Consider the following 12,249-nt stretch of genomic DNA (forward strand, 5'->3'; position numbering starts at 1 on the left):
GGAACCTAGAGGGTTTTTCGTTTTTCTTGGAATAGAAACACCATAATAATAATCAAATTAATTAAGGAAGTACCAGTCAAAAGTTTGGACACACCTACTCATTCCAGGATTTTTCTTTATTTTTTACTTTTTTCTACATTGTAGAATAATAGTGAAGACATCACAACTATGAAATAACACATATGGAATCAGTTATGAACAAATTCTTATTTACAAGGACAGCCTACTCCTTCCTCCGCATCGGGGAATTTAATCCTGGTCTCACGCGTGCCCTAATTCTCTAATACAGACATGGCCTGCTCTCCCTTATGTAAGGAATTAGGCACTTTCCCATGTTTACTACATTATGTATTGTAGGCTATGTTTACTTGTCAGAGTGCACAGTTACCTAATAAACAAATGCAGGTGGATTATATCTTCAAAATGCTTTATTATCCAAATGTAAAAGCATAACGAATTACTATAGGAATAAATATCACTGATTTACAGAAATATTGGAACAAAGTTGTCTAATGAAGGCAAAACATGTAGAATCCTCTAATCCTCTTATGCTGTAGCCTACTCCGGACCTTCACATTGTTCAGCGCCATATTTTCCATTCCATCCCAATGGAAACCCTGAGAGTTTTGTTTTTCGTTTTTCTCTGAATAAAATTTCTTTAATAAAATGAATTAAGCCAAATTTCTTAAAATCAATCCCATATACTATGTTATTACAAAAAAGGGTTGAAATTCTCTGGTAATGCCAATATGGAAGACTATCAAATGCTTCTCCAAGTTGCCCTCTGGTGGTCAAACTAGCACTAAATCGCATTAACAGAAAAATGGCTGACAATTAAATAACGTGCCACAGACTGCTGCAGCAGCCCACAACTTTTAAAGGAGGAATCACTGTATACAGAATATAGCACTATTTGGTAAAATACCAAGTCCATATTATGGCAAGAACATCTCAAATAAGCAAAGAGAAACGACAGTCCATCATTACTTTAAGACATGAAGGTCAGTCAATGTGGAACATTTCAAGAACTTCGAAAGTTTCAAGTGTAGTTACAAAAACCATCAAGCACTATAATGAAACTGGCTCTCATGAGGACCGCCACTGGAAAAGAAGACCCAGAGTTACCTCTGCTGCAGAGGATAAGTTCATTAGAATTACCAGCCTCAGAAATTGCAGCCCAAATAAATACTTCACAGAGTTCAAGTAACAGACACATCTCAACATCAACTGTTCAGAGAAGACCAATACTAAAGGACACCAATAATAAGAAGAGAATTGCTTGGGCCAAGAAACACGAGCAATGGACATTAGACCGGTGGAAATCTGTCCTTTGGTCTGATATGTCCAAATGTTTTATTTTTTGTTCTCTTTGTGAGACGAAGAGTGGGTGAACGGATGATCTCCGAATGTGTGGTTCCCACCTTGAAGCATGGAGGAGGAGGTGTGATGGTGTGGGTGTGCTTTGCTAGTGACACTGTCAGTGATTTATTTAGGATTCAAGGCACACTTAACCAGCATGGCTACCACAGCATTCTGCAGCGATACGCCTTCCCATCTGGTTTGAGCTTAGTGAGACTATCATTTGTTTTTCAACAGGAGAATGACCCAAAACACAACTCCAGGCTGTGTAAGGGCTATTTGACCAAGATGGAGAGTGATGGAGTACGGCATCAGATGACCTGGCCTCCACAATCACCCGGTCTCAACCCAAATGAGATGGTTTGGGAAAAATTGGACCGCAGAGTGAAGAAAAAAACGCCAAAAAGTGCTCAGCATATGTGGGAACTCCTTCAAGACTGTTAAAGCATTCCAGGTGAAGCTGGTTGAGAGAATGCCAATAGTGTGCAAAGCTGTCAAGACAAATTCCACTTTGTAGAATCTAAAATCTAAATTATATTTTGATTTATTTAACACTGTTTTGGTTACTACATGACTCCATATGTGTTATTTCATAGTTTTGATGCCTTCACTATTACTCTACAATGTAGAACATAGTAAAAAAAAGAAAAACCCTTGAATGAGTAGGTGTGTCCAAGCTTTGACTGGTACTATATATAGTGGGGAGAACAAGTATTTGATACACTGCCGATTTTGCAGGTTTTCCTACTTACAAAGCATGTAGAGGTCTGTAATTTTTATCATAGGTACACTTCAACTGTGAGAGACGGAATCTAAAACAAAAATCCAGAAAATCACATTGTATGATTTTTAAGTAATTCATTTGCATTTTATTGCACTGTATATATAGATAGATATCGAGAGAGATTTTCTTCCCTTTTTTAGTGTCTGAAAAAAGCCTTTGTTTTCTGAAACAGTCAAATTACGTAAGCTCTATACACAGAAACTCTTGCTTATCACTATATTCTCTTGATCTCAAAAGAAGGGGAAAAGGGTGAAGTTGATATTGTTGTTGGAAGAATTCATGGAAGTTATACCCCCCCTCCTTCTGCTTCCCTCTCTCACCAGCCATCTGTGGGGGAGAGGTGAACAGGGACAATGGCCAGATCCAGTCACCCAACTACCCTGACGACTACCGACCCAACAAAGTGTGCGTGTGGAAGGTCACAGTAGCACAGGATTTCCATGTGGGCCTCTCCTTCCAGTCATTTGAGGTAAAGGCTGTGAGGCGGGAACTGGAATGTAATTTTCACTCAATCCTGTACGAGACACCCAGACACTGCTGAGCAGGAGGAATAATCAGCATTCAATCTGGGATGACAGCAGCCCATGCAGCACATCCTCTTACTGCCAATCGTATAGTCCAGACACTTGGAGATGTAGGATGTGATGGAGACTTCTTCTTCATCACTTACAGGAGGATACTGCTAAGTCGAAATAATCATATTTAAAACCGACATAGCAGAGATGTGAATTTGTAGGACAGTTGGGCATCCTGTGTCAACATCCTCCCCAATGTTCCTTGCCTTATCTCTACCATAGATTGAGAGGCATGACAGCTGTGCCTATGACTACCTGGAAGTGAGAGATGGGAACTCAGAGAGCAGTCCACTGCTGGGCCACTTCTGTGGCCATGACAAACCAGACGACATCAAGACCAGCTCCAACCAGCTTTGGATGAAATTTGTGTCTGATGGATCAGTGAACAAGGCTGGATTTGCTGCCACCTTCTTCAAAGGTCAGATGTCAAGAATAGTGTCCATCCGTGATTAGTGTTTATGATGACACAGGATTGGGTAATATTTTGCACAAAAATCCTTTGTAAAATGTGGTACCAGGAAAGAATATGTGTGGTAATATAGGAGTTCACGTTCACATCTGTGCAGCCATCTTCTGATTATTAAACTGTATCCCAGGCCTTCACATTTATATTAACATTGACTTGACAAATTGCTGTTACATTTTGGGCTGCATCATTATTATTTTGAAAATGTTCCAAGGTATGCTACTTGTTATTCCTTCATGGGATGCCATGACCTCTGGGTGAGATGAAGTATATAAATGGAGTATATGATGAACTCTTTATTTCTGTGGACTGAAAATATAAAGGGAAGGATGTAGAATTTATGGTTTCCTAGAATGCTTTGCTAAATGTTCTTGTTCTTCTTTCATCATGGCATATTACAACAACGTCTGTACTTGGAAGAGGTCGACTATGATGAACATACAAAGGGAGGGAAGTGGAAGTAGTTATACAATGTGCAGTAGAACTGATGGTTCCTTTCTTCTTCTTAATTGCATATCACAACGGCGTCTGTGGGTGGTAGAGATGGACGAGTGTTGTAAGCCTGATAATGGGCGCTGTGAGCAGCGCTGTGTGAATACCCTGGGCAGCTACCGATGTGCCTGTGACCCTGGCTTTGAGCTCGCCTCAGACAGACGCAGCTGTGAGGGTGAGTGCAGGGGGTTATTACTTATCCATCTCCTGAAAACACCAATGTAGAATGAATCACACAACTTCACCATCCCACTCACTGGACAGTCTCAAGGTAACAGACAACTCAATCCACAGTCTCACATCACAAAATATTCATCTTTGCTATTGTCATAATTGATTAATGAGCTTCTCAGGAGAAAAATATCCCAATATTGACACTAGTGTAGCTGAGAAGCACTCATCAGTCCCTGTCTTCTAACTAAATGTTGATATTCTTTATCACTTGGACATCAATGTGCCAGATGCTTACTGTGGAGCATAAGTCATCGTTGGAGGATGGAGAAATTGTGCCCATTGTATGCAGAATAGTGCATAGTACTGTATGTCTTCATCCTCTGTAGGCTACATTTTTATACTCAGTGTCTTCTGCCACCTCAACAATGGTTTAATCATCCTTTATCGGAGGAAAGTGTGTTTTTATTACAGTCAGACCACTTCATCACTGGTCTATTAAGAACAAGGAGCCGCTAAATGCATTTTGAACAAGCTAGGATACATGCAAAGAGTCTTTTCACACATTTCAGAGCAACAAGACCTGTACATTTTGAAAAGCACTCCATCAAGCTTTAATGGGCATCTGAGCCCATATGGAAAAGTTATGTAAGGCAAAAAAGGTATATGTATATTACTTATGTTTTATGGGCATATATGGTGGAAACATATATGCCAATATATGCTTATTTATATATCCACACATAAGTACATATACAGTGCCTTCGGAAAGTATTCAGACCCCTTGACTTTTTCCACATTTTGTTACATTACAGCCTTATTCTAAAATGGTTTAAGTTAAACATTTTCCCCAGCAATCTACACACAATACCCAATAATGACAAAGTGAAAACAGGTTTTTATAATTTTTTGCAAATGTGTTACAAAAAAAAAGAAAAAACGTATTTACATAAGTATTCAGACCCTTTGCTATGAGACTTGAAATTGAGCTCAGGTGCATCCTGTTTCCATTGATCATCCTTGAGATGTTTCTACAACTTGATTGGAGTCCACCTGTGGTAAATTAAATTGATTGGACATGATCTGGAAAGGCACACACCTGTCTATATAAGGTCCCACAGTTGACAGTGCATGTCAGAGCAAAAACCAAGCCATGAGGTCGAAGAAATTGTCCGTAGAGCTCCGAGGCACAGATCTGGGGAAGGGTACCAAAAAATGTCTGCAGCATTGAAGGTCCCCAAGACTACAGTGGCCTCCATCATTCTTAAATGGAAGAAGTTTGGAATCACCAAAACTCTTCCTAGAGCTGGCCTCCCGGCCAAACTGAGCAATCGGGGAGAAGGGCCTTGGTCAGGGAGGTGACCAAGAACCCAATGGTCACTCTGACAAAGCTCTAGAGTTCCTCTGTGGAGATGGGATAACCTTCTTGAAGGACAACCATCTCTACAGCATTCCACCAATCAGGCCTTTATGGTAGTGGCCAGATGGTAGCCCCTTCTCAGTAAAAGGCACGCTCAGAGTTTGCCAAAAGGCACCTAAAGACTCTCACACCATGAGAAACAAGATTCTCCGGTCTGATGAAACCAATAATAAACTCTTTGGTCTGAATGCCAAGCGTCATGTCTGGAGGAAACCTGGCACCATCCTTACGGTGAAGCATGGTGGTGGCAGCATCATGCTGCGGGGATGTTTTTCAGCGGCAGGAACTGGGAGACTAGTCACGATCGAGGCAAAGATAAATTGAGCAAAGTACAGATATCATTGATGAAACCTGCTCAGGACCTCAGACTGGGGTGAAGTTTCACCTTCCAACAGGACAACGACCCTAAGCACACAGCCAAGACAACGCAGGAGTGGGACAAGTCTCTGAATACCATTGAGTGGCCCAGCCAGATCCCAGACTTGAAACAGATCGAACATCTCTGGAGAGACCTGAAAATAGCTGTGCAGAAACACTCCCCATCCAACCTTACAGAGCTTGAGAGGATCTGCAGAGAGGAATGAGAGAAACTCCCCAAAGACAGGTGTGCCAAGCTTGTAGCATCATATCCAAGAAGACTTGAGGCTGTAATCGCTGCCAAAGGTGCTTCAACAAAGTACTGAGTAAAGGGTCTGAATACTTATGTAAATGTGATTTTTCAGTTTTCTAAAAACCTGTTGTTGCTATGTCATTATGGGGTATTGTGGTTAGATTGATAAGGAAAATAAATATTTGTATCAATTTTAGAACAAGGTTGTAACGTAACAAAATGTGTAAAAAGTGAAGGGGTCTGAATACTTTCTGAATGCACTGTAAGTACATATGTCACATAAGTTGAAATACAGTATACAATAATTGCCATTTTCATAAATCTGACATATTTTTCTGCCTTGACTGGTACTGTATGTGCATGTATGTATAATACTTATAAGTTCATATGTGTGACACATGTAGTATTCAAATTGTTATTACATATATGTCACAATACATGTTAACAATATGTGTTAATATGTTACGGGAGCATTATTTCAGTGATATTTTTAGTCATGGTAATAAAACATTAGAACAAACGACACAAAACACAAACGTAATTTAATCCTATAAATGTTTTTCTCACATCGCTTCTCAATTCAGCTATTTTACAGTTTTAAGCTGTTCACACTTGTCCCTTTGTTGCACCTGGGAAACACTTCATGGCAGCATCTGTGGGAGGAAAGAAACAAATAGAAGATAAAGAGCACAGAACAGTTAGGTGTTGGGTTTGGGGTCATAGAATGCAATAAAAAAATATTAAAAAGGAAAAAAACAATGTGAAAAGCGTATCAGATTCAAATCAAATTTTCAAATCAAATTTATTTATATAGCCCTTCTTACATCAGCTGATATCTCAAAGTGCTGAACAGAAACCCAGCCTAAAACCCCAAACAGCAAGCAATGCAGGTGTAGAAGCACGGTGACTAGGAAAAACTCCCTAGAAAGGCCAAAACCTAGGAAGAAACCTACAGGAACCAGGCTATGAGGGGTGGCCTGTCCTCTTCTGGCTGTGCTGGGTGGAGATTATAACAGAACATGGCCAAGATGTTCAAATGTTCATAAATGACCAGCATGGTCAAATAATAGTAATCACAGTGAACAGGTCAGGGTTCCATAGCCGCAGGCAGAACAGTTGAAACTGGAGCAGCAGCACGGCCAGGTGGACTGGGGACAACAAGGAGTCATCATGCCAGGTAGTCCTGAGGCATGGTCCTAGGGCTCAGGTCCTCCTCCGAGAGAGAGAAAGAAAGAGAGAATTAGAAAGAGCATACTTAAATTCACACAGGACACCGGATAAGACAGGAGAAATACTCCAGATATAACAGACTGACCATAGCCCCCGACACATAAACTACTGCAGCATAAATACTGGAGGCTGAGACAGGAGGGGTCAGGAGACACTGTGGCCCCATCCGATGATAACCCCAGACAGGGCCAAACAGGCAGGATATAACCCCACCCATTTTGCCAAAGCACAGCCCCCACACCACTAGAGGGATATCTTCAACCACCAACTTACCATCCTGAGACAAGGCCGAGTATAGCCCACAAAGATCTCCGCCACGGCACAACCCAAGGGGGGGCGCCAACCCAGACAGGAAGACCACGTCAGCAACTCAACCCACTCAAGTGACGCACCCCTCCTAGGGACGGCATGGAAGAGCACCAGTAAGCCAGTGACTCAGCCCCTGTAATAGGGTTAGAGGCAGAGAATCCCAGTGGAGAGAGGGGAACCGGCCAGGCAGAGACAGCAAGGGCGGTTCGTTGCTCCAGAGCCTTTCCGTTCACCTTCACACTCCTGGGCCAGACTACACTCAATCATAGGCCAGACTACACTCAATCAATTTAAATATCATGACAATACCAGCACACTGTCAAATGCTCATTTGCAATCGATTAACAAAAACCTACTTACCAATTATTGCGGTCACTTTTTCAGGATCCAATCCGTCTTTTTTCTCCCCATCTTCTCCCCTTTTAGCTTTGCCACCTAGAATTCTTCAAATAGTTCAATGTGTCATAAAAAATTATCCAAAGTCATAATGACGCAGCCAGATATTTAAATTTGAGTTAGGTCAGAATATAATGACTCTGTCTTATCTGTACAATGTCACAAATGACACATACATAGACTGTACCACAGCCATTGCCGCTTAGAATTAGAATGAGCAGAACGGACATTCCCAACTGAAACGGTGTTGGTTTGGGTGAACAGCAAGTAGCCTATTTTCACAGTCGATGGATCTCCGACACAACGCCTGTTATCCTTATGGGCATTCTGAGATGGAGATCCCCCCAAAATTACACATTGTGCTTCTACACCTGCATTGCTTGCTGTTTGGGGTTTTAGGCTGGGTTTCTGTACAGCACTTCGAGATATTAGCTGATGTACGAAGGGCTATATAAAATAAACGTGATTTGATTTGATTTGATCTTCAAACTTGGAGAAAAAAATGAATAAAAATAATCCATCTGCAAAACATTAATAATTCAGTCAGATGCTGTAGACTAGAAAGTACTATAAGTACAGTAATATAATATATCCTCTGTATTTAATATAGTCATACTAGCTAATACATTGACTTGTAGCCCTTTTTTATATTTTAAACTACATGAATCATACTCAATATTGAGCCAGCTAACGTTAGCCACTAATTTAATAGCAACCCTATAGGCTTGACAGGCTAGGGTTAACACAGTTAGCTTTGTGTTAGGTTATACAGTTTTTCTAAAACAAAATACAGAAGAAATGGTTGAAATGGTTAGTTGTCACAGGCGTCTTCTAGTGTTGTTGAGGGGAGGGGCCCAAAATAAAAGTGGATTACAACCACATACAGTCATTGATTACAACAACAATATGTAAACCATGTTTTATAAATACACTGCTCAAAAAAATAAAGGGAACACTTAAACAACACAATGTAACTCCAAGTCAATCACACTTCTGTGAAATCAAACTGTCCACTTAGGAAGCAACACTGATTGACAATAAATTTCACATGCTGTTGTGCAAATGGAACAGACAAAAGGTGGAAATTAAAGGCAATTAGCAAGACACCCTCAATAAAGGAGTGATTCTGCAGGTGGTGACCACAGACCACTTCTTAGTTCCTATGCTTCCTGGCTGATGTTTTGGTCACTTTTGAATGCTGGCGGTGCTCTCACTCTAGTGGTAGCATGAGACGGAGTCTACAACCCACACAAGTGGCTCAGGTAGTGCAGCTCATCCAGGATGGCACATCAATGCGAGCTGTGGCAAGAAGGTTTGCTGTGTCTGTCAGCGTAGTGTCCAGAGCATGGAGGCGCTACCAGGAGACAGGCCAGTACATCAGGAGACGTGGAGGAGGCCGTAGGAGGGCAACAACCCAGCAGCAGGACCGCTACCTCCGCCTTTGAGCAGGAGGAGCACTGCCAGAGCCTTGCAAAATGACCTCCAGCAGGCCACAAATGTGCATGTGTCTGCTCAAACGGTCAGAAACAGACTCCATGAGGGTGGTATGAGGGCCCGACGTCCACAGGTGGGGGTTGTGCTTACAGCCCAACACCGTGCAGGACGTTTGGCATTTGCCAGAGAACACCAAGATTGGCAAATTCGCCACTGGCGCCCTGTGCTCTTCACAGATGAAAGCAGGTTCACACTGAGCACATGTGACAGACGTGACAGAGTCTGGAGACGGCGTGGAGAACGTTCTGCTGCCTGCAACATCCTCCAGCATGACCGGTTTGGCGGTGGGTCAGTCATGGTGTGGGTTGGCATTTCTTTGGGGGGCCGCACAGCCCTCCATGTGCTCGCCAGAGGTAGCCTGACTGCCATTAGGTACCGAGATGAGATCCTCAGAGCCCTTGTGAAACCATATGCTGACACATGCACATTTGTGGCCTGCTGGAGGTCATTTTGCAGGGATCTGGCAGTGCTCCTCCTGCTCAAAGGCGGAAGTAGCGGTCCTGCTGCTGGGTTGTTGCCCTCCTACGGCCTCCTCCACGTCTCCTGATGTACTGGCCTGTCTCCTGGTAGCGCCTCCATGCTCTGGACACTACGCTGACAGACACAGCAAACCTTCTTGCCACAGCTCGCATTGATGTGCCATCCTGGATGAGCTACACTACCTGAGCCACTTGTGTGGGTTGTAGACTCCGTCTCATGCTACCACTAGAGTGAGAGCACCGCCAGCATTCAAAAGTGACCAAAACATCAGCCAGGAAGCATAGGAACTGAGAAGTGGTCTGTGGTCACCACCTGCAGAATCACTCCTTTATTGAGGGTGTCTTGCTAATTGCCTTTAATTTCCACCTTTTGTCTATTCCATTTGCACAACAGCATGTGAAATTTATTGTCAATCAGTGTTGCTTCCTAAGTGGACAGTTTGATTTCACAGAAGTGTGATTGACTTGGAGTTACATTGTGTTGTTTAAGTGTTCCCTTTATTTTTTTGAGCAGTGTACAATGTGATTCCATAACCCTATAGGCAGCCAAAACTTTAGGGTACGAAAATAAACATTCATAGGTTTTTGTGCATTTTAAAAACTTGTGCAGTACCAGTCAAAAGTTTGGACACATCTACCCATTCAAGGTTTTTATTTTATTTTACTATTTTCTAGATGGTAGAATAATAGTGAAGACATCAAAACTATAAAATAACACATATGGAATCATGTGTAACCAAAAAAGTGTTAACCCTTTGACCCGTACGATCACGTATTTGTGATCATTGTTGAGTGGTCCCTGTAGCGTTCGATCACAAATATGTAATTGGAACAGTAGCAACACAGCGAGGCAACAAATGTGTATAAACAGCATTGTTGTCTGAAAAGCATCTAAACAATGTTTTGTGCTGATGGGAAATAAAGGTCTTCACAACTTTATTCCTCAATTTCACATTTTATTGTAAAAGATAAATGCGAACTTCATCATCCATACATCACACGGAACACATCCACAGCTAAACTCATTACATAAACCAGTCTAAATAACAGGTTGCACTGACAAAAAAACAAAACGTAAGTTAGACACCTAACACTGGACTTGTTTACAATGTACCACATCTCTGGTGAGCACAAGGGAGAAATGTAATATTGTTTAGAAAAGAGATGCGTGTCAGCTAGGCTAACAACATCTATATTCTTTATGATGGCAGCCATGTTTGTTTATGTTTGACTTGTTGAAAACGACCTAATCCCAGAATGCCATTCACTATAAGACACAAAAAAACAACGTCAAAGATGGCTGTGCCCATTGTCTAGAAAAATATGAATTTAGTTTAGCCACATTTCAGCATATTACAAATCTTCTATGTACTTGTTACAGTGTATACAAGAACCGGAGCACATGACTTGACAAGTCGTTTACTGTTTTTGACAAATCACAACACAAGTAAAATGTTATCACCTCACAGATCATCACACCAAATACAAGCCTACCGCCTAGCCTAATCGTATCACAAAAGCTAAACAGGGATGAAACCATTTTAGTGGGATTTGTGGGGGGGTTCATTTCATTTGAGGCGTTTTTTCAAATCCATGGGGGTAGAAATGGGGAAGGTATTGTGGGGGGATATGATGCAGGAAATATTACTATGATGGGGGATTAATCAATAAATTGGGGGCAAACACAAGATAAGTTTATACGCTAAATAGAAATAAACCCCTTAGGGGGGTCTGAGCTGGCAACATTACAATCTGATGGTGCGATCAAAACTACTGGGAACTCGTAAATCTCTGACTTCCGACATCACTGCGTTCAAGACAACTGGGAACTTTGAAAAAAACAAGCTCCTACTGGGATTTTCTCTCTGGATTCCAACTCGGGAACTCGGGCCTCTTTCTAGAGCTCCGACTTTCCGACCTGTAGATCACTGATGTCATGGTTTGACCTAGTATTTTTTTAGTTCCCAGTTGTCTTGAAAGCACCATAAGTCAGTCGAGTGAACTATCCCTTGTTATAACATCTTTGGTCTGACAGATGCTTACGTGAAAACCAGAATGCATTGTATGATGTCAACAAAATGGCGCCACACATAGCCAGCAAATAGCTTAGCATTAGCACATCATAATCAGTACAACCTTCAAAAAAGTATTTTACACACATCGTATGTGTCCATTACAATCTATGCAAGAATCGGAAAGCATGATTTGTCAGCAGTACTTGAAAACATGATTAAACCGTTAATTCAATTATGATCCATACATACAAATGGTGTGCTACAGTAGAAACGACAACACGATATACAGAAAATAATCCACTTACTTTGATAGGAACGCATACATGTCCAAAGTTTGTAAGGAAAACAATGAAGGCAATTCAGGTGCCAGCCAGATAATGTGCTGGGGGGAAAAGTTTGTGCAAGGCCTGTTCTGACTAGAGATGCGTAATGTCTTCATACTTGATCTG

The 12,249-nt window shown here is 41.7% G+C and overlaps 1 protein-coding gene across 2 annotated transcripts in view; it reads left to right on the plus strand.

Moving 5' to 3' along the window:
• Positions 1-12,249, plus strand: part of LOC120045043 (bone morphogenetic protein 1-like) — a 65,982-nt gene that overhangs the window by 45,899 nt on the left and 7,834 nt on the right. For both annotated transcript variants that reach the window (XM_038989868.1, XM_038989869.1), the window contains exons 11-13: positions 2,467-2,612; positions 2,941-3,136; positions 3,726-3,851. In XM_038989868.1, the coding sequence (XP_038845796.1) occupies positions 2,467-2,612; positions 2,941-3,136; positions 3,726-3,851 (468 nt within the window). The remainder of the gene's footprint in view (positions 1-2,466; positions 2,613-2,940; positions 3,137-3,725; positions 3,852-12,249) is intronic.

This window comes from Salvelinus namaycush, chromosome 3 (genome assembly GCF_016432855.1).
Source record: "Salvelinus namaycush isolate Seneca chromosome 3, SaNama_1.0, whole genome shotgun sequence".
NCBI lineage: Eukaryota > Metazoa > Chordata > Actinopteri > Salmoniformes > Salmonidae > Salvelinus > Salvelinus namaycush.